This window comes from Melospiza georgiana, chromosome 3 (genome assembly GCF_028018845.1).
Source record: "Melospiza georgiana isolate bMelGeo1 chromosome 3, bMelGeo1.pri, whole genome shotgun sequence".
Classification (NCBI taxonomy): Eukaryota; Metazoa; Chordata; class Aves; order Passeriformes; family Passerellidae; genus Melospiza; species Melospiza georgiana.
Window position 1 is genome coordinate 81094190 of NC_080432.1, and position 22409 is coordinate 81116598.

General features: G+C 40.8%; 2 protein-coding genes across 3 annotated transcripts; both read right to left on the reverse strand.

Moving 5' to 3' along the window:
• Positions 1-2941: 2941 nt before the first annotated feature.
• Positions 2942-14038, reverse strand: RPF2 (ribosome production factor 2 homolog). The gene is made up of 10 exons (XM_058020776.1): positions 13961-14038; positions 12933-13065; positions 12102-12139; positions 11403-11442; positions 9527-9608; positions 9360-9436; positions 8941-9040; positions 4706-4808; positions 3649-3793; positions 2942-3348 (listed from the first exon to the last, which is right to left on the reverse strand). Exons 1-10 carry the CDS (start codon positions 13981-13983, stop codon positions 3169-3171), a joined length of 921 nt encoding a protein of 306 aa, XP_057876759.1. The 5' UTR covers positions 13984-14038; the 3' UTR covers positions 2942-3168.
• A 1896-nt stretch (positions 14039-15934) lies between these two features.
• Positions 15935-22409, reverse strand: GTF3C6 (general transcription factor IIIC subunit 6). 2 transcript variants are annotated; one of them, XM_058020778.1, is made up of 6 exons: positions 22342-22409; positions 21313-21393; positions 18982-19045; positions 18388-18432; positions 18140-18250; positions 15935-16575 (listed from the first exon to the last, which is right to left on the reverse strand). In XM_058020778.1, the coding sequence occupies exons 1-6, from the start codon at positions 22405-22407 to the stop codon at positions 16280-16282; spliced, it is 663 nt and encodes a 220-aa protein (XP_057876761.1). In that variant the 5' UTR covers positions 22408-22409; the 3' UTR covers positions 15935-16279. The 2 variants fall into 2 exon arrangements, with proteins under 2 accessions (XP_057876761.1, XP_057876760.1); XM_058020777.1 differs by having other exon boundaries at positions 18140-18253.

Below are 22409 nucleotides of genomic sequence, written 5' to 3' on the forward strand. Positions count from 1 at the left end.
GCTTCACCTTCCTGCACAGGCACAGCCTCAGGAGCCAAGCTTTGCCCACATGTGTTTGCTTCAAACCAGAGCTATTACTAGGCTCAAGCCATAAATAAAGCTGACTCCTGTGGGTTGGGAGGTGGGAAGATGAAAGCCAGAGGAAAGGGATGAGCATGCCTGTTATGCCTTGCCTATGCCAGGCAACCCCTGGGGCCATGTTTAGGTGTTTTCAGAGCCTGGTGAACTCTGGAAGCAAGGAGCAATTGAGGTAGAGCAAGCCCCTTTCATCAGCTGCCCTTTGAGTACTGCACATTCTGTTCCTCATGCAGACAAATTTCCCTACACTTTGAAAGACTCTGGGAAATAAGAGCATTCCACTAGAAAGGTTATTTTTAGCCCTCCTATCACCGTTCACCTTGAGTTAAATCAGATACTGGGAATGCAGACATTGCCTATGGAGCAGATGTGTGGTTGTACCTGCTGAACCCCTGAAAGTGCAGCAGCCACCAACCCTGTGGCTTTATCAGTGCTTCACAGCAAGGCTGAAACTTCTCCAAAGGGCACCAGTGATCTCATTTGTGAGCTTGGCTTCATCCTATCTCATCATACAGAGATCAGAGCAGCTCATTTCTGCTGTGAAAAACAAGAGAGCATTTCCACTTCACACTCAAGAATTTGCACCAAAATGGCACTAGGGTACTACAAAGTATCTCTCAGAAATGCAGTAAATTTTAATCCTTGCTAACAACATACCCTGAAAGTGATTGGCATGAAAAAGCATAACCTAAATATCCTTACACTGTACCCAGAAGAATTTCTCCTTGCCTCGCATATCTAACACATTCTGTCCACCATGTAACTGTATTTTAACAGTACAAAAAGCTATAAAAAAAAAAAGGGCATTCACCCAAACAGCCACAGGTGAGTGACCTCTGGCACTACTCATTCCACCTGCAAAGGGCTAATAAATGCACCTGGGTTCTCCCACCTGACTGATTTCCCATGCTCAAAAACTTCTCACCCCCTGAAGCTTTAAGTAACCACACTCAGGTGCTGGAAGGTGTAGTAGCCCTACCCTGTCCAAAGCTCCTCTTCATACAAGGAACAACCCAGCAGCAGCATTAAAAAAAACTACACACCAGGATGCAACAGCTTCTCTCTGAGGGCTGCTACTGAACAACTGTTACACTTTTTACATTAAGAGGTAGCAGGATTTTAGATGGTCTACATTACTGCTAAGAAGTCAAGTTTTAAAACCCAAATTAAGCACCAAAACTAGCTTCCAAATTAGGAAAATATGGAAAATTACAGTCTTTTAAACTGTGGGCATGCTTTTACGAATTTATAGTATTTTGCTATTACTTCTACAACTCAAACCTCGTAAAAGACAGCATTGCTAGTAGGGTACTAGTCAGCTACTGCTAGTAGGGTTCTTCTACAGCTTTCAGACAAAAGCCTAGTGATTTGTACTTCAGAAATATACAATTGGAAATACAATCCTGAAGAAGTTTATGGAATCATCAATTTCTCAAACACATGGTTATAGTTTGGAGAAAAGGGTTTGGAGAGAGACATTGAAGATAAATATGCTTGTGCCCCCAAAATGAACCCAAACTTTTAAAGCCCTTCCCTTTTCACAGTTTTCACACTACAAATTTTATCAAATGAGCATTGCAAGAATGTCATGGGTGGCATTTGCACAGCCACAGCTCCAGCTCAGCCCTCCAGTAAGGAAAGCAAAGCTGCCCAACAGCTTCCATCCAGGATGCAGAAGACAATTGAAAATAACAAACCACCTATTTCTGATGTGATACTGATTAGAAAACTAGCAAGAAAAGTATTAAAAACATAAGTAGGGTGAGCAAGTTTGCTGTGCTCATGGTAATATGTGTATACTTCTATAACAATTATGCTTACAGGGCAGAGAAACAGCTTCCAAAGAGACAAGCAAAATTAAAAAACCTGTTTTTCAATGTGTTCCAAAAACAGAACACCACACCAAAGTCTCATTAAACTCTTAAACTCTCATCCCCTTTATACAAGTCTAGCTGAGTCTGCACTAACTCATGAGCACGAAATTGGGAGGAAAGCAGGGTAAGAAGAAAAAATATTTGAAAAAATGGACCTTTAGTGGTTGCTTCACATATTTCCATTCTGGGCACAAATCAGGCAGCAAAGACTGAAATTCAACCTGTAAAGGTTTCATTTATGCCTAAAGTAAATATCAGGTACTTTGCTACCATGGTGATGAACACAGTAAAAACACCTTAAGCACTCCCACTTCTGCTAGTGCAATAATCAGAAGCAAAGCCTGGCTATCACATATATATTGAGCTCACACTTTAGAAAATGTATTGAATGTTGCAGCTGTGCAAAATCTGAAATACATTAACAATAAATGAACAGAGACGCTGTGCATCTTATGCACATTCATTGCTCTGGTCCTCCAAAGAATGTGTAAGAACTGACTGATCAAGGGCTCCCAAGAAAACAGCAATAAAACTAAAGTTTCTGGGGGAAGGGAACCTCAGTCCATCCCACACAGCCCAAAGCCTGGAGAGGGATTGCAGTTCAACAGAAGAGCACCTGAAGGGCAGCACAGAGGAATTTAAGCCTCTCCCACCAGCAAGGTGCTTCATTGGAGACACAATTTAAATGCCTCTATGCTAAAAGCACAAAGCATGGGGGATATTAGGAAGAAATTCTTTTGTGTGTGGGTGATAAGGCACTGGAACAGGTTGCCCAGAGAAGCTGGGGATGCCCCATCTCTGGAAGGGTTCAAGACCAAGTTGGATGGGGCCTTGAGCCTGGTCTAGTAGAAAACGTCCTCCTTATGGCAAAGGGGTTGGAATCAGATGATCTTTAAAGTCCCTTCCAATCCACTCTGTGAAATTGTCCATGATATGAGTCACCCGTTTGACTCCCATACATTGTTAATACCAAGAAACAAACACTCAGCTTTGGAAAACTAAGAAAGTTATATCATATTTTTTATTTTAAATAACCAAGCTCCATGTTAAAGCTCAATACCTCAGTGTTCCCTTTAAAATGACAAATTATTTAAAAGATTTTTTTGTTACAAAACTAAAGCTAAGAGCAGCTCAATCTTTAATGTCTGACAATTTATATTACAACATATATACTAAATTTGAAAGCACTAAGAGTTCTGAAAACTGTCCCAGGCTGTCAAGCTGACTTTGACTTTTTGGGAGTAGCCCCACCATCTTGAGCTGACTTCTCTGCTGGCCTCTTTTTTAAGCCTTTCATTTTCCGCGTCTGCAGTTTGCTGAGATCCTGCCTCTGCATGTGGATTCGGCCGTAAGTTGTACCAAGCGCATCGTGGGAGATATTCTTTTTCTTCTTGGGCTGCAAGGGAAGAGCAATGTTAATAGTTCTGAGTACAGTCCCAGGGCTCTGGTGAGAATCAGGTGCCCAAAAGCAAGGCCTCATACACTGGTTGGAGAGATTAAGATTTGTGCTGTGTGTTCTGTGTGCTTCCAGAGGAGAGTCTGGCTGCCAGCTGAGCACCACAGAAGTGCTGTGGCCCCAGGAATGTCAGCTGGACTCGATGAAAGTAAGCTCTGGTCAAACACACAACAAGTAATACTTCAGCCTTTGCTCTTCTTCAGAGAGATCTGAAAGCAATGCCCTTCCCAAGGTACATACCTTCAGGCCTTTTGGCTGTTTCAAAGACAGCTTATAAAGGTCATCTGAGGCTAAATGTGTCCTCCTCATAACCAGATCTAATGAAGGTCCCATCTCTTCCAATTCAATTCTGGGTATTTTACAGCCAGATTTCTTCAGAAGCACTCTAGGAGGAGAAAACCAATGAAAATCAACATTGTCCCCTGTGCCAGAGATTAATCCATCTTCCTTAACAGGTTATTCAATCCTGCAGTTCAAAATACTATTGTATTTTGGGAAGGCATCCATCAATAACAGTTTATAATAAATCAGTCCCATTACAATTTGAACACATCCAAAATATGACCTGACTAATGTAATTTTAATTTTTTTTTTAATGGGACTAGTATAATCAGAATCACTTTTAAAACTCAGCTCCAGTACCCTGAAAGCCATATCACTTTTCAAAATCAAAACAGCACCCTGGGTATTATTAGACATAAAAAAATTCACTATAATTTACAGCAAAATAATCTGAGCACTTATCTGAGGAAGTGTTTTGGTTCTTTGTTTTTAAGAGTGAGGCTGATTAAAATGATTTTATATTAAGAAAAATCAAAATCACATGGAACACAAGCTATGAATGTTCACAGTCTCCTAAGGTAGGGAGTGACTGTGAGGGTGAACACCAATGCAACAAGAAAGATTTCCTTCTCCTGCCTTTTCCTGGTTTTCCTTGTGCATCTCTGTCTGCAGCCTATCCCCTGTTGTTCCCTGGCAAACATCTAAGTGAGGAGAGTTGTAGAAATCAGCCTGAGAACAGACTAAGGCTGTCAAGTCTAAGACAGTATCCAGAATTCACTAAGTTAATTCACACCACCTTACTAACCAAGCCATATGAAAGAGCAATCCTGAGCCAGGAGGAGCTCAACAAGGAAGGAGGCAGCAGATCTAGGGCTTATGTGCTTGTCTTCTGCTGTACAAATTACACTGGAGCACCTCTCAACATTGCATGTTCTAAATGCAGCTCAAGCCAGTTCAATTTCACAATTAAGGTTTTGTACCAAAACCCAGACAAACAGATAAAACAGATACTCACTTGTAGCTTCTCATGTAAATTTTCCCATCCACAGCTGTGAAATGCAGAACGTACTCTAAACCAGCCAGACGAATATTGGGCACAGTGGGGCCTCTGAAGAAATCTGAGAGAGTATTTAAAAGGAATAAATGTCAGGTTCTTGGCTGAAAACAAAACCAACAGATACCTGGAACAAATTGGTGATGTGATGTGGGCCCATTCTGAAACAGGAATCTCAAGAAATAGCCCCTACTTCCAACTGCAGCCTGGCCGGTACACAGGACAGAAATTTAACATCGCACATTTTGGTGAATCCAAATGTGTGTGGATATCCTGACAGGAACTCAGTGACTTCCCAGAGATAATTTTGTAGGAATATACATGCTACTTATATATATACTTCCTGTATTAAGTGCATAGAAAAGAGCAAAAACACTTTCAGAGAAGTAACTTACCATTATTGAGCTAATGAAAATAATTGCATTGTCTATTCTTTTAAATAGCCATCTCTAAAATCAGGGGGGGAAAATCACCTTATTTGGTGTTTAGGCCAGTCAAGGCTCAGACAAACACAGATCAGTACAGAGAAGCCATTTCCTCAGGTATCTGTTTAAAGACATCATTCAAACCTAATACTTAAATCTTAATCATAGCCAGATTTGGAACAGTAGAAAGAGGGATCAAAACCAGTACACAGCAGAACAAAACTCCACTATTCTTACCTACATTTTCTCTCTCTGACTTTGGGAAAAAGTTTAGATATAGAATTTCTTTCATATGTCTCTCACAACAAGGTACTCCTGTCCTCTATGTAAAGCAGTATTTGTCATTATGTCTAATGTTTTCTCTATTAATAAGCAACACATCTATGAAAATAAGGCACTTCAAATATTTGCCCAGTTTGCAAAGAGAATGCTGAAATACAGGTTAAATACAAAATGGGCTGCCTCTAGCAAGATTCTTATATCAGGCTATGAAAATATACGGTGCAATCAGAGAGCCTGCAATGAGCACAGCAATCTGTCCAACATATGCAGAGGGTGGAGAAAGAATGTGACCTTGACCAAGGGAACAAGGTGTGCTAATAAACATGACAGGGCAATGCTGAAACACAGGAGAACAGCTAACAGATGCAAAACACATCACTCTTTTCTGCTCTGCCCTGCTTTCAGATCCCTTGGCTACTTGTCTTTTCCTTCACCTTTTTGAAAGAGTATAAGCACTGGAGTGCTTATACTCTTTGGAGTATCCAAAACACAGTTTGGCTGGCAAATAACAGATGGAGTCAGCCCAGGAAACTTTCTTGGTCAATTAAATACTCTCTTATTTCAAGTCTAACTTGTAGTTAGAGGAAAAGTTGCAAATAAAACATTTTGTTCACTCGTGGCATATTTTTTTCCCTTCAGTTAGTTCTCTGCAGGTACACAAGCTTACATTCACAGTGGTTTTATTGGCAACACCTCCCTTTCATATTTTCCTGTGGCATCATACATCTTTTTACCCACAGGATGATCTCTTCCCATAAACGCAGGTGGTCAGGAATTTGTTTCCTGGCAACACCAAACAGCTGCAGAAACCCTACACTTCAGTACACCCAGAGAGTTGAAGTTTTTAAAATATACTCTTAATTTACAACTCTTGCTTTGGTTGGACTAGAGACTTGCTTTCTCCTTTCTTTCCATTCCTAGTTCTCTCTGCCCCTGGTCCTCAAACATGTTTCCAGAAAGTCTAATTTACTCTTTCATACAGAGAGCTTTTCAGGACCTTTCTATTTCCAGATTAAATTCTTAATTGATTTTTAAATGTAACTCCTTCTGTATCAATTTGTATCCAAAAGCTGGTAACGCTGTATTCTATGTAGCTTTGGTTAGCATGAAAGCAGTTTAAACATTTCCCAGCCATCCCTTTCCTGGCCAGAAAAAGCTCTCAAATCCTTTCAAACACTCAAAAAGAGTCTGTGTGAGGAAGGATGTTTGAAGACCAAAGGCGACAGCCAATTTAAAATTGCAGAAATCTGCAAACCAACATTTAGAAAGTGTATAAGCATGCCCTATAGTGATCTGGCCATTTTTAGGATAAAATAGATGTGCAATAACAGAACTAACAACAAGCAAGCAGTGTTGTAAGAGTTGAAACATCTTATAGATGCAGGCATAAATAATTATTAGAATGTCATTAAATGCATTCCAACACTTACATCATTTAAATGAAATACACTACCACTTGGAGACCAACGAAAACCAAAAGAGAAAAAGTGGTATGTCTTTCTCTTCCAGGTCTCTAAAGAAAATGCATCCATCATTTATTTCTCCTAAACAGCTTCTTCCACTTCACAGTTTACCCAGACTGTAGCATTAGGTTACCACGAAGACAATAACTCACCCTTGCCCTTAACTTTACCAAGAAACTGCTGTAAGATGATTGTCCAAACATACATAAGCCCTTTTGATGTCACAAAAGCCAATGAAAGCTTGGTTGCTCCTCAGCATCACTGGCATCACTGCTTTGGCAACAAGAAGCTGTCAGCTATCTGATATTCCCTCTGGGATCCCAACAATACTGGTACAGCAACAAAATATTTGCAGCTGTTGTTATGAAGACATTCTTGTATCTTAGCAAGAGTAGCAGCTTAAGGCAACCATCTTTTGCAGAAATGGAACAAATCACTTCCTCCTTATTGGTTAAGGGCAGTTTTGAAGCAGATCAGATTAATACCCAAACGATTTTAATTTTTGAGTGATACCTTCGGGCCTTTAGTCTCCTTAACTTTTTTCTTTGACTATTGTTGTGCATCTGGGTATTTCACAGAACTCAGCAGCATAATTAAGACCTGGAGTACTTGGCATATGTTCAAGAAGAAAGATTGGGTGTGGAATACATTTGACTGCCAAGTCATTCATGGCTAATAAACAGGGGAGGAGAAAGGACAGGCGAACATCAAGAGAAAGAGGAAGGACTGCTCAGTTATTTGGCAACTATCTTACTATGCATGTTTGCCATTTCAGCTGTTTGATCATGGGCTGTTTGAGCACATCTGGATGCCCAAAACTGTACAGATGCCTGAACAAGATACACTTCAGAAAATGCACCTGCTTCCTGTGTCAATACCCATTTACAGTGACAAGCATGCAGCAGCAAAACTTACTTATCTTTGTATTCAGGCATCTTCAAAGATGCACAAGCTCAGTTATCACCCTTTCACCCATCCCCAAGAACCAATCAACTGTATTGAGAGGAAGAAAATTTACTCCTCTCCTGCTCCCTTTCAGTCTCATTCCAGATGAAACATCTTGCTTTAAGGAATAATACTAAGGAAAAAAAATCTCTTTTTTAGGGGGTCTGTTTTTAAAGAGCAATCTTTTACCCATTTGCCTAGAAATCTAGAAACCCAAGAAAGGAACTGAAAGAACAAGACTGCGCTTACTGGGCCAGGTTCATTATTTTACCAGAACTTAAAAAAACAGACCAACAAAAAACCTAATCTACTTTTAGGAAAACTATTAAAAAGAAAAATCACTCCACCTACTTACTAGATCTAGTTTTGCCAAGCAAGAAGCATTTTTTCAGTGCCAAGAGATGCAATATCCTGTAACTTCTTTGTCTACATATAGCTTCTATAAAGCTACAATATGCTTTATCTTCCAGAGCCTCCAACTTAAGGATAATAAAAAACTTCATGCCAGTTTGTTCCCTAAGCTCCAAGCCAACCTTAAAGTTAGGGCACAATTTATCTACAGCTGATTTTTACTGCAGGTGTTCTCTCCAAATATTCTAAACAATGGCATGCTTGTTAGAATTGGTGGAATTCCCAAGAAAAACTGCTTTCAACACAGAAATAGAAGCTGAATTAGACTGAATTGACTATTCTGTAAACAAAAAACATCCCACTTTCTGAACTTAATCCACTGATTTTAATTTAGATACTTCAAAACATTTGGTTAGAAAAGTGAAACCCAGTACAATTATAAGAAAAGTACATTTTGGAAAACCAAGTTTTCCCACAACCTAAGTAATGAATTCTAGTGAATATAAGTTTCATCTTCAGAATCTTTTAGGACATTCTTTTTTCCTCCCTTTAAAAGTCATCACTATTAGTTAACTTTAATTTTATGTGACACGAAACCTACAAGTGCTAGTTCTTGTTTTCCTTCTGTGCTGAACATAAGCAAGCATTGATTGACAAACCAGCTTTTCCCAACAGATCACATTATTACAGATCCATGCAATCCTACTGCCCAAATAATCAAAATACTGACCAATAAGCAGGCTCTTCAGTCTTCTGTATTCTTCATTCACATCAAACATGTCACCAGCAAATATCAACATAGGTTTTGTCCCTTCAGGACACTTACTGTTCTGTGGAATAAGAATTTTAAAACAACAAAAATTCAGACAGTTAGGGAACATATAATTGATTTAATAGCTGGCCAGTCATTCAACACTGAAAGAAAAACTGCTGTGACCTGTCATCAACAGGGACAGAATAGACTAACGAAACTAAATTAAAAAGCAGAGCATAAAATTAACATTCTGGAGTACACAAATTGACAATCCTCATATACTGCATTAAACACTTCTATTAAACACCGTGACTCATTTCAGGGAATGGAAGAAATTGCAACCGAAAAACTCCACCAGTAGGTGTCACTGAAATACTGAATTAGCAATTCCTTACCTTGATATCTTTTAGGGCTACAAACTTCTCAACGCCCAGCTCAATCATGTCTAGCACGTGGTAGTCAAACATGCGACCTGTGAGAGTAAAAAAGAAAATCCAGCTATTTAAATACTCACTGAAAAGTACACCTATCATCCCAAAAAAAGCCAAGTGAGATTTATTACCTATTATCAGGTTGTTAGGTCGCTTCTTGTTATGAGATCCAAAGAGAAACAGAGAACAATCTGATTTCTTGGAAAAAAACTCCTGCAATTGAAGAATATAATCAAACTTTTGAGTTGCAGTTCACAGGGTTTAAAACATTCTGCAAAGGCATATGGCACAAACATATGGGTTTAGGAGCTACTTAATGAGAACAACTGCACTTACCAGAATAGTTTTGACCATGTAATGAGTGTTTTTCAGCATTTATGTTAAACTGACAGCTGGATTCAAGATTCAAATAATTAATTTTTTTATTTACTATCGCATCTTAAAATACAAGTCAGGCAATTTTTTCTTGCTATTTTATCTATTACCCTTTCTTGTAATTCCTAGTTATTTGATTTTCCACAAGATACTTTCAACCTCTTCTCCTTGCCTGACAAGTAAGTATTGTCAAGCTGGCTACCATTTTAATGTCTCACTGTAGTTTCCCACCTAAGCTTTATGCAGCATATTGACCTTGTCTGACAGCTTCTGAACAGCCAGTTAATTCCCTCAAGAGCCAGGCTAGCAACATCTGCACTTGGCACAGGAGCCCTACTACAGAGCAACTTCATGTTAATTTATTATTTAAGACTAAGATGCTAATTAAAACCAAGCCAGTGATGACTATCACAGAGATCTTTTCTCCAGGAGGAACAGATTAGAGAACTTACTATGGTACAATGTCCACAGCCAACATTACAGCAGTTCTTTCTAAAGATGTCCAGCTCCAAAGTCTTTTTATACACTTCTGCCTCCCAAGGCAGCTCCTCATCTTGTGTATCAAGAGTGACATAAACACAGAGAACTTACCCAGTGCTTCCCACAAGCACTTGGCACTTGTGAAGCACACAAGGACATTTCATCTCCCATTCCTGCAACAGCAGCAGCTCAGAGAGGACATTGCAGCTCTGACCCTCTGGGAGGTCAGAGAGACACTTGCAGAGGCTGGACTAATTGCATGTACAAATCACACAGCTCAGCACCGAGTTTTGCCACCAGATCCCTGAGAAATGCTGACTCTAGACAGGCCAAGAGCAGAGCAGAGGGGACTCCCCTTGAAACACGTGCTCATACAGCTCTGTTAGTCACTGTGTTTTGATATCTGTGCACTCTCTAAAAGCTGCATATTTTATTAAAGAGATGTAAAAAACTCAAATTTTTTGAATGTGCCCTGCAAATATGCAACAACACACAAATTGAAAACCTGTCCTTTAAAAAAAAGCCTCTAGCCAGCCAGCCATTCAGGATTGCTGCTAAAGGACTGAAAGGGGCTTGGTGAGCTTTTCCACCAGCTCCCTGGGCACCCTTGATGGATCCCATGTAGCCCCATAGACATGTGTGTCTGAGTGGTGTAGGAGGTCACCAACCATCTCTTCCTGCATTATGGGGACTTCATTCTGCTCCCTGTCCCTGTCTTCCAGCTCAGGGTACCCAGAGAGCAACTGATGTTGCTATTATAGGCAAAGAAGGCATTAGGTACCTCAGCATTCTCCTCATCCTTTGTCCCTGTGTTTCCCTCTGCACCCAGTAAAGGATGGAGATTCTCTTTGGCCCTCACTTTGCTGGTGATCTAATTGCAAAAACATTCTTTATTGTCTTTTATGGCAGTAACCAGATTAAATTCTAGTTGGGCTTGGACCCTTCTAATTTTCTCCCTGCATACCCTCACAACATCTTTGTGGTCCTCCTGAGTGGCCTGCCTCTTCCAAAAGCAATAGACTCTCTTTTTACCCCTGAGTTCCAGCAAAGCTCTATGCAGACAGGCTATTCTTCTTTGCTGATGGTTCATCTTTTGGCACACAAGGATAGCCTGCCCAAAACTGTTGTAAGAGAAAAATTGTTTATACTTACCAATGATGTTTGGTCCTCAAAAGGCCTGGTAATATTTTTCCTGAGAGGAGGAGAAAAAAACAAGTTAGAAACAAAAACAAAACAAACAAAAATCCAAAACAAAACAAAAACAAACAAAACCAAAAAGCCCAGAACAGGCCCAGATAATAATTTCTTATTAATTCTCTGATAATAAAATGTTTTGCATTCTACCACAAACTCCAGCAGTAAGGCTCAGTTTGAGTTCAAATCACAAGTCCTATGACTACTGCCAGGAATGCCTCAGTGCCATCTCTGCCATTCCAAGTACTTTCCTCCACATTTCCTGTCTCCTGGGGCCTGACCTGCAGAACACCACCACCACTACCACCAGTGACACTATGAGTAAATGCCTTTGCCTGTTCATTCATTAAATTTAGACAGCAATTTACAGTTGTTTCTGCACTACACTCATGCAGACACTGGGTTCCCATTTTGAACAAGACTTAGAGCTGAATCCTGCTCTGTACCAGCTGCCACAGAACAGGGCTCAGCACCAATGCTGATCTCAGGTAGCTTGTTCCCAGTCTATTGAAAATTATGATCAGTCATCTTCTGCACCCTGGACATTGTTCAAGGCCCCAGGCTATCCTGAATGTCTATTCATGCCCTGAAACTACCCCAAAGTAAAAGCTGTTTGTCTGCCAGAAGACTCAAAGATGTCAAAGTCAGATCCCTTACCTTTTATACAGTACAGCAAAAGGCTTCTTCACAGCATACTGCAAAACACAAAGTTTAACACATGTCACCTCTAAAACATGTACAGCACTGCTGTTTTTACAACCCAACAGTTTACAGGACCATGTGAAACAGTAACTATGCAGAGCAGCCTAGAAGAAGGTACCTCAAAAGGCCTGCTCACCGTAATACCCTTTGAGCTGGTGACAATCTTGTTTCCAAATTAATTGCACAAGAAATTATTTGTAGAAACTGAGAAATAAAAAAATAATTGAGAAACAGCTGAAATCAAAGCAATCCCTCTGCTTCTAAGGGGCATAAGGAAAAACAGGGAGAGAACAACAACTTGATTATAGAAGCATAAAAGAATAGGAAAACAACAAAGCAAAGAGAAAACAAGTGTAGGAACACCTATAATATTTTGAGGTATAGAGTTAGGAGACACATTTGGTAACTTAGTTTTAGGAGAGGCTGAAAGCTCCCTATCAATGCACAAAGTCAGCTTACAGGATTCTGGGATATGACTTAGCTGTGTGATACAGTCCCAATTCTGTACCTAATCCTCTTAATCCTCTTGTTTTCAAACAGACTTGGCAGCACTTCACTTATACACTAGACAATTGTGAAAAAATAAAAGAGCAAGCTCAACATTTCTGGCAAAGAAGAAACTGGAAGAAAGCAATCTTCCTTAAGGAGTAGGTAATGACACCTTTGGAGTACTGGCCATTCTGAGATTTGGGGTACAGGGAGAGTATGAAAATACTGATAGTGCAGCAGAGACAGAAAATTGTAAGAAAGAGAGAGGAAGGTTGCATGCTACATCCAACAACTTACAATGTCTTTAAGCACTTCGGTCACTGTTAAATTTGCATTTCCTCCTTTTATGAGCATAGCATTTTTTGTGTTTTCATTTAGCTTGGGTTCTCTCTTCTCAAGAAATCTTTTTGCTCTCTTAGTTTTCGGCTTTCTGTAAGAAATTAAAAGTTAAAAACTTAATATATGTAACAAGACTTGACACTACAGAAAACGGTGAATCCAAACAAGAATTGTTTCAATGTAACTTGTTTCAATGACTCAAACTAACCCCAACCTGCAGAATAACAATCAATGCCAAAAGCCCTGTATCAGGTGAATGTGAGAAGAAAACAAAGTTCCTCAAAGACCACCAACAGCCCCCAAAATAAAAGCTGTTGTCAGGAACCAGCGAGGAAGGCTGAGCACCATCCAGGTGAAACACCGCAGCCTGCGCAGGGGCACAGACCATACACACATCAGTGCTACGTGGCTTAACAATTACAGCTCTCCACTAGATTATCTTCTCAGTAAAGCATTAGTTTTATTTTCTTCTTTAAAACAAACAATACCCCCCCCCCCACACACACACAGAGGTATCCTAGCATCGTCAGGGGTGGAACGGCGCTCTGGAGATCATTGAGTCCAACCCCCTTGCCAAGGCAGGGTAACCTGGAGCAGGTGCCACAGGAACGTGTCCAGGTGGGCTTGGACTGTCTCCAGAGAGGGACACTCCAGGATGTCCCTGGGCAGCCTGTTCCAGCGCCCTGTCACTGTAAAGGAGTTCCTCCTCACGTTGAGGAGTTTTAGTTTATGGCAACTGCTCCCCATGCATCACTGAAACTTCAGAAATGAATTCTCTGAGGTGTGTGCAAACACAGAGATTCAACGCCAGCTTGTCACCGCGGTTATTTTAAGCCACCAACTCAGCAAGGGCTGTTTGGCCACCACTAAAAAGACGGCGGCGCTCGGCTTCCTCTGCCCCGCACGTTTTCCATGAGGCTCCGGCAGTGCATCCCGCCCGGGCCGCCGCCCGTCCCGTTTCCCGGAGCGGTTCCCGGCACACTCACACCACCCGATCCAGCGCATCCATCGCTGCCCTCACGTGCGGAACGCCGCGCCGGAGCCGCCGCGCGCGTCACATCCGCCGGCAGGGCGGGGCGGGGCACGGCGCATGCGCGGGGCGCGGCTCCGCGCCGTCGTCCCACGGGGCGGAGGGGAATTCCTGCGGGGAGCGGCTGAGGGCGCTTGGGCTGTTCAGCCTGGATCGGTGGAGGCTGAGGGGAGACCTCATCGCAGTCCGCCACTTCCTCCTGAGGGGAAGAGGAGGGGCAGACTGATTTCTGGCGACCAGTGCCAGGACCTGAGGGAATGGCCTGAAGTTGTGTCAGGGGAGGGTTAGGTTGGATATCAGGAAAAGGTGTTTTCACCCAGAGGTTGTATGGTTGCAAAAGTTAGGGTTAACAGTAATAGGAACAAAAGATCAACCATTAGAAATAACACTTAAAATTAATGTACTCATTGCATGTGATATACATAAAATGTTTTCAAAAAATAATACTGATTACCAGATAAACTAGAACAAAGAAACAGCTTCAGTGTAATGCTGAAAGAAAAGGCTGAGAAGGCAGAAACCAATGCTGTTGGAATACTCCTTGTACATGGGGAAAACACCTCCCATACGTACTGCTAGACTAAGTAACCAGTTAGCAAAACATGGGAGAGTTGCTGTGTTTGCACTCTGTCAGAGAGCAAACTCCCGAAGCACCTCTCTGTTCTCGGCGGCTGAAGCAGCCATAGCAAGAGCCCTCCCTGCAGGAGGCTCAGCTGCCACCGAGCGCACCACAAACCCTCCCTCCGGCACTCAAGAGCCTGTGTATTCCCAGGATCATTATTCCAGTTATAATTGTCCTCTATCTATCAGCACCACACAAATCAAGCGTGAATGATGATGTTTTTAAACTTCCATGATTACAGTTAAATCCAGAGGGATGGCTGTGCGGTCTCCCAGAAACCTCAAATGCAACACCACCATGTGAAATATCCACACCCAGGCTGAAGGCACACAGAGCATTTTCCCTTTCCTTCCTCTCCCTGCCTCCCTTTCCCCTAGGATTTAAGTTGCTTCTACACAGAAAAAAAAAAAAGGGAATAATGGGATTGATGGTTTGAAACTATTACTGTTTTAATGACTTCTCTTTACTGATGCTGTGCTGTGAACAACGCTGTGGGTGAGCTTCTCCTCTGCTCATTACTAATTAAGGTATTACATAATCATACTGGAATTAATCAGGTGTTCTCATTCTCACAGCACTGTTGCAGTTACACTGTTTTGAGGGAGGCAGAGAAAGGTAGGAAAGAAGAAGGGTCAGTGAGAAAATGTCTTCTGTTTTAAAATTGTTGTGCTTTTGAAAACATTATCCCGAGTGCACCACACACTCAACTGTGATACAGAACAGTGTGTGGCAGAACAAATGATGTAGCAGTATCAACCCACAGACTAGCTAGGCAGCAGAATACAATCACATGGACTAGTCTGGGAACCACTGATGCATGGGTACAGGATCTTAAGCATAAAACCCTTCAGGAAAATGCCAAAGAGGAAGATTAGAGATAAGAAGTTACTGTGAGGAAAAAGAAAAATGAGGTGACCACATTTCCTTTTGTATAACACGCATTGTATTATACAGAAAATGGGGGAAGCAGTGTGACAGATGCCTCTTTAAGACATGGATTTAATTTGCTGACAAGTTTGCAGAGGTTTTCAAGGCCTGAGTGGAAAAGCCCTGACCAGCTTGCCCTGAATTTCAGTGTTGATCCTATTTTACATCGGAAGCTAGATGAGAGACCCCCTAAAGTCCCTTCCCACATGGAAGATTTCTAAACTCCTTCAAGGAGACAAAGGACACTAGAAAGAATCTAAACTAAGCAATTTGAGGAGCATTCAATAAGCCACACTTACTTGATTTGTTTTCTTTCAATAACTGCAGTACAAGAGCAGACAGAGTATGTGGCTGAATACGACACACAAGGTGAAGCCATAGTTGAAAAATTCAGGTCTTTATTTTAAACAATGGTGTTTCTTTCTTTTTACAAAATGTTTCAGACTGTATAATACATCAACATTTTTCTAAGCTAGGAGTTTCTTTTAATTATGTAACCACTTCCACTTGTCCAGTTTTGAGGTAGTGATACATACATTTCCAGTCAGTAATTTTAAAAAACAATTAAGCCCTTCCCACTATAATTCAAACACAAAAGCAATGCACAAGAACATAATGTCTATTTTTCCACTATCCATTTTTCAGAGCAGGTGGAAACCATGTCATGGTCTATAAAGGTTGGCCCATTAATTCTGTGAAGAAGTCCTGAAAAGATCAGATTTAGTATCATGGAGGTACGTCCTCTAAGGCAGCATTTCCAGAAGGAGATTGCTCTGCCCCAGAAGCAGAGCTGTCAGGCAAAGGAACAGGGGCATCCATTTCCAAGTTGGGCTGCTTTTCCAGGTCACAGTTCATGTTAGAATTGCCTTGGCCACTCACCTCTCCCTCTGACTCTTCAGTCAATTTATCTTGGGCCTGAGCTGACTCCTCAGAATCATCCTTTTCAGGCAGAAAACTGCAAATCATATTAAGCCTGCTGTAGGAAAAATCTCTGTCCTTGATCTGCAACCACTCTACTCCACCTGATGTAAAGAAGGAAAATTCTGTTAGTGACAAAAGGAGTTAACAGCAGTTTTTAACTTAAGTTCACTGTTATTAAGGCTGAGCCAGACCAAGATCAAAGTAAAAGAACCACTTAGAATAGAAAGATGTGCATATTCCTCTCCTATTACTTTTCACATACCCATTTACTACTTCTCATAGTCAGAAAATACAATTCAGGGCTAAAAAGATCTTTCCTCTGATCCAGTGTGGCAGTTCCTGTTGTATTTAGGTGTCTGATGCCACTCTCAGGCTCTTAAAATAACTTAGACATTAATCAAAATGCAGAGAAAATATTTCACGAATGCAATGAAGAGAATAGAATATTTGTTCACCTAAATATTAGATCTTCAGGCAATAGGTAATGACAACAGAGATAGGACACAAGTTCTTGCACTCTCTTTAACTCAAGTGTAACAATAAGTTGGAACAATGGGTTGAAATCAACCCCAAATAGAAATGGGATTCCAGTCCCATTTTGATTTTTACTCAGTACATGTTGTCAGTTCTCAAGATGTTACAGTTTCTCTGTATGCACAAGTTAAATTCCTGTCATGGTACAGAAACAAAGTGGTTTTCAGTACTTATCAGCAGTACTGCTGCTCCAGAATAAAAAAGGCCTTTGTATTAAGCAAAATACTCTCTAGTCTCAATTTAATATTACTTAGACTAGCATAATAATGCTTTCAGTTTAACATTACATAATTAATTCTACAGAGAGAAGTGGTACTTGGTGGTGATAGGAATGCTGATATTTGGTTAGATTCTAATTGACATTTCATTGTATACCTCCTATGGCCAGTGTCCTGCTGACTGCTCATATTTAAGGTAAAATGGCTATATATTCTTAAAATATGAAGCAGTAACACTGACTTGAGTGAAAAAAAGAAGCAAAAAGCAGTAGGTCAGTTCTAATGAATACTGCTATACATAGTAATACTATATAGTATATATAATACTATTTGACTACATAGTCAAACACGGTATTTGGCTATGTAAAAGTTCTGACTTCTGTACAAAAAAATAAATAAAGCAAACATATGAACCCCAAGTTCTGCCTACAGAATGAAAATCAATATAAATAGGTCTTCTAAGTACGCCTTTGCAAGCAATTTACATTCATTTCCATTTAACTGTAAATTCATCAAGTGCAATTCAGTTCTTATCAACAATTACAGAGATTCAGAATGTCCTTAGAAAAAATTATGGAAGTAGGGAAAAAAAAATTCAAGAAAGAACAACTAAACAGCACCTCTGATTTTGAAACTTCTAGATGACAGAAGAATGTCCCATGGAGCATCAGTGTATGTTTTCCCTGCTCTTACACTTCTTTGTATTCATCTCCTAGTAGCGATTTCTGGAGGCAGCACTGGTCAGAAATGTATTTAACTTTTTAATTTAAATATACACATATGGTGCCTAAAGAAGCAAGTTCCTTTAACTTCCTTGCATGCTCTTGAATCAAACACTTAATAAAGGCTGACTCTCCTTGTGGATTAAGCATAATCCACTCATGTCCACATGCATAAGAGCAGAATCACTCACCAACATTCTCTTCTCCTTCCTTCTTTTCCGTCAGAAGGGTCCGTGTCATGTTCAACTTCTTCACTGTGTGGCACTTGTACTTCAGCTGTACTTTTTGGTTGCCTTCTGCATCTACTAAGAAGAGAGGAGAAAAAACAATACCCAAACCTCAATCATTATAGTGAATTCCACTGGCAACTGAAACAAGATAAATATTTTTAACCTCCCCAGCTACTGAAACAAACAGAACATCAAATCACAACAATTACCTTGCTCTGTGTTTTCTTCAAAAACCACACAGGTTCCCAAGGCATCTATGAAAAACAAAGTGAGAAAGTTTTAGAGACTAATTTGTATCAGCTGCAGGCAATGCATCCACTGGGCCAGCTGTGGGAATGTCCTGACTTCCAGCCCCTCACAGAGGCACAGCACTGTTCAGGAACTCAGAGCAGGCAGGAGTGTCACAGTCATTGGGATCACTACAAAGGAGGGTCCCAGACCATTTTCTCCCAGACCAGTGTTGTCACCATAGAGCAAATGAAAGAACTACAGATTGCACAACGTGCCAGTCCTGCTCACACAGGAGACAGCAGCACTTGAAGGCATTTTATATCCCACATTTTTGTCTGCAGTAATACTGGCTGATGCACCTCAGTCAGCTTCCACACATACCTTCCCTAGAAGTACCACGGATGCATGGCTAACTCAGCAGTGAGCTCAGACTGCTGCTGCTCTGCATGGTGTTATACAACTGCCCACAACTACGGCATCTCACAGGACCAACTGCACAACACCACCTGATGTTAAGGAAGTTCCTTGGGTCACGTGAAAGGGAGAGATTGGATTCACACAAGTTTTCCTACCTTCATATTCTCCTGCAAATACATATCTGTCCACTTGTAAAATGGGCCTCTCTGTCTCTATTCCCTATGTAAAGAAGGAAAAAATTGCATAATGTCAGGTCTGTATTAGCCCAGGTGCATTTCTCACTGTAAGACCAGCAAAGACAGACATAGCAGAATTTAGATTATATCAATTCCTCATCACACATGTTTCTTTAAGTATATTAAATACAAAAAACCCCCAGATTATACTCTTTTAGTAATCATAATAAAACCTAGTACAGAACAGTATAGAATATGCTCTAGTATATTAAAACAAGTTCAGATCAAATGGCAGCCAATAGTCTATTTAAGTTAAAGTACTGTTACTTCCTCTAGGAAATTAATGTAACCTCCATTTCAAATTAACAAAAATTTAGGTGTTTGCATGAAGATTATGTTATTTTCTAAGCTTCAACTAATACAAGTTCTAGAAAGTGGAATAACTTTAAAATAACTTCTTCAGAGGGCGAAGAAGTCCAGCATAAGGCATTACATCAGCACCAGAAGTGCCACTGCAGGTCACAGAAGCTTCTGTGATTACTGTGTGTCTCTGTTGTGAAGGGGCTGGAAATTGTTGCTACCCTTATATATTTTTAAACAAGGAGTGGAAGAGTAAGGAAGCACTTCTGTCAGCTCATTCCCTTCCTCTAGAGCACAGGTTTTCCAAATACACAAGCCAGCATCCCATTTTTCTTATATAATATATATCTACATACTGTATTTTGACAAAACTCAATGTCTGAACAGAAGACACTAATTAAAGCAAAATGTCTTTGAATAGTACCTTGTGAACATCAGAATTATTCAGGACATGAAGACAAGCGCTTGCTAAAGGTTTTGAAGATAAGGCATTACATGGTAAATTGCATAAAGTACAGAATATCACACAGGTTAATATGAATTTGTGCAATTTTCCTCTTATATATTTCTGTGTTTCAAAAATACAAGATCAACAAGATTGAAGCTCTGGGATTCCCTTTCTTCTGCATAAATTGAGAACACAAATAACACTAAGCTATCACACAGAACATATTTTTGTGGGTTTTTTCCTTCTACAAGAAATAAATGCAATCAATAACACATCAGTACTAAAGAATAGCATTATAGGGGTTTTACAGTCAAAATTTTATTTCTTTGCCTGATTTGCATTCCTTTGTGGACCATGCAGACTTGGAGACTGTCTTCCCCTGATGCCACCAGCGACACAGAAAACTTGCTAAACACAGTAACACAGGGCAGAGACTTTAATTAAAGTGTTAACAACAGCTGTCTCTTAGGAAAAGTCTCAAGGAACGCTTACTCTGTGGAGTGAACTCAAGTAGATATGGATACAAGTAGGACACAGCATGGATACTTTAACCTTTCACTAGTAACGTTACAAGGGAATCACAAAGCACAACATGTGAAAGAATCCCACCAGCAGCACTGCAGCACCTGCAGCCATTCAGCCATCAGTATGAATGACACATGTAACATTTCAAGAGAATGAGATCAGCACAAGGGGGGAAACCTGCATATCCATCTAAGGATGAATATTTCATGAATTTGGATTGTATTTCTACTTCTGAGACATTCAGAATTGACTACCACCCATCTATTGTGATCAGTAGCACACTCAGATGTTCTCTTCCATCTTTTCAGCCTATAATAAAGGTCTACTTTGAGAAAGTACAAGTGCTGCTGATTTGCAAATACTATCTATACAACCCTCATAGCCTACATAAGTTTTGAAGGGCAAATAAAATCTGTCCTATACACATAAAGTGATTAAAAAACTCAAAAGGAACAGGACAGGGAAAACAGCTTCTTACAACAACCTTCCAGTGAAGGAAACATCCAAAACTGTTCATGAAAAGCTTAATACCCAGTTATCCTTTACAAAACTTGAACTTGCCAGGACACATCTGCAAAGAGCCCCATTGTAAATACAGTGCAAAACTTAAATATTCTACTTTACCTGTCTGCTGTTTTCCAGTTATTCGAATAAGTGTGATTAACATTTATGGGTTTTTTTTAACATGTGCAATACATAATTTAAAGAAAAATTAACTTAGAACTTGAAATCAGAGTAGATACTGGTCCAAGCTTATATATACTTCTGAACAAGTTTCCTTATATTTATGCAATAATATATTCAAAGACTTTATGCTGTTTCTGAGAGCCCACAACATGCAGCCAAGCACAGCATACATAATTCTCTATCAAAGATTTGATCTAACGTTATTACATCAAAAAATTTAGAAGCAGCCTCACTCCCTTGTTCACATCCGTAATAACTTACCCCTTTCCTATTGTGCTGTAATCACTCACCAAAATCTTGCACTTGTTTTCACATTTTTCTAGGAAGTCTGAATCAATAATTCCTGATAGCTCAACCATGACCAGTTGCTCCTACAAGAAAAGTTGATCATATACAGCTATAACAGATATGACAGAACTCAGGGGGTAAAAGGCCTCCCTGAAATCAATCTTTACCAATAAGAACAGCATACAAAGACACAGCCTTTCAGGATAAGCAGACCCCAAAGTGGAGTTTATGCTGCATTTTGTCAAGAGACAGAACTCTTGTAACACCCAGGGAAATTTCGCGACTCACTATTCCATGAGACAGCTGTTTCACACCCGAATTTCCTGGTCTTTTCTTCCCAGCGAGCAATGGGGGAGCACTTTTTTCACCCTTGGAAAAGGAGCATCAGTATGGCTCTGGGGAAATCCTAAACCACCCTCCAGTACCTAAAGAGGGCCTACAAGAGAGCTGGAGAGGGACTTTTTACAAGGGCCTGTAGTGACAGGACAAGGAGTAAGAGATTTAAATCGAGAGTGGGTTTAGATTAGATACTGAAATTTTCATTAATTTTTTTTTTTTTTTTTTTCTGAGGGGAGAGGTGTGGCACTGGAACAGATTGCCCAGAGAATTTGTGGATGCCTCATCCTTGGAAGTGTCCAAGGCCAGGCTGGATGACGCTTTAAGCAACCTGGTCTAGTGGAAGGTGTCGCTACCCATGGCAGGGGTTTGGAACCAGATGACTTTTAAAGGCCCTTGCAACCCAAATCCTTCTCTGATTCTGTGATTTTATAGCAATAGGAAGCGACATAAACTGCAAGTGCGCTCTCTAAGCACGCCGTTTTCGGGGAAGCCCGAGCAAGAACAGCCAGAACCCCACAGCACGGCTGTGGGGACTGAGAAACCCTCCGGCCCCAGGGAAACGCGCTCTGTCCGCGGCCGGCCCCTCTCCCTGCCTCCCCTCCGGCCGGGCGGAGCGGGATCGGGCCACGCCCCGCGGGGGGCCGGACCCTTCCCCAGGGTTGGGGATCGCCCCGGTGTCGGCATCCACCAACCTCCACTTCGTCCTCCTCAGCTCCGTCGCTCCTCCCGCCCTCGCTGCCCACCGCCGCTGCCGCCATGT

Excerpts from the sequence above, each read along its gene's own strand:
- RPF2 (XM_058020776.1), bottom strand. The coding sequence starts at position 13,983 with ATGGATGCGCTGGATCGGGTGGT. Across the intron at positions 3,794-4,705 it reads ATTTACATGAGAAGCTACAA|AGTGCTTCTGAAGAAATCTG; the intron begins GTGAGTATCTGT and ends TTCTCCTCCTAG. Across the intron at positions 3,349-3,648 it reads AACAGCCAAAAGGCCTGAAG|CCCAAGAAGAAAAAGAATAT; the intron begins GTATGTACCTTG and ends CTTCCCTTGCAG.
- GTF3C6 (XM_058020777.1), bottom strand. The coding sequence starts at position 22,407 with ATGGCGGCAGCGGCGGTGGGCAGCGAGGGCGGGAGGAGCGACGGAGCT. Across the intron at positions 21,394-22,341 it reads CTGAGGAGGACGAAGTGGAG|GAGCAACTGGTCATGGTTGA; the intron begins GTTGGTGGATGC and ends CTTTTCTTGTAG. Across the intron at positions 18,433-18,981 it reads ATTTGCAGGAGAATATGAAG|ATGCCTTGGGAACCTGTGTG; the intron begins GTAGGAAAACTT and ends TGTTTTTCATAG.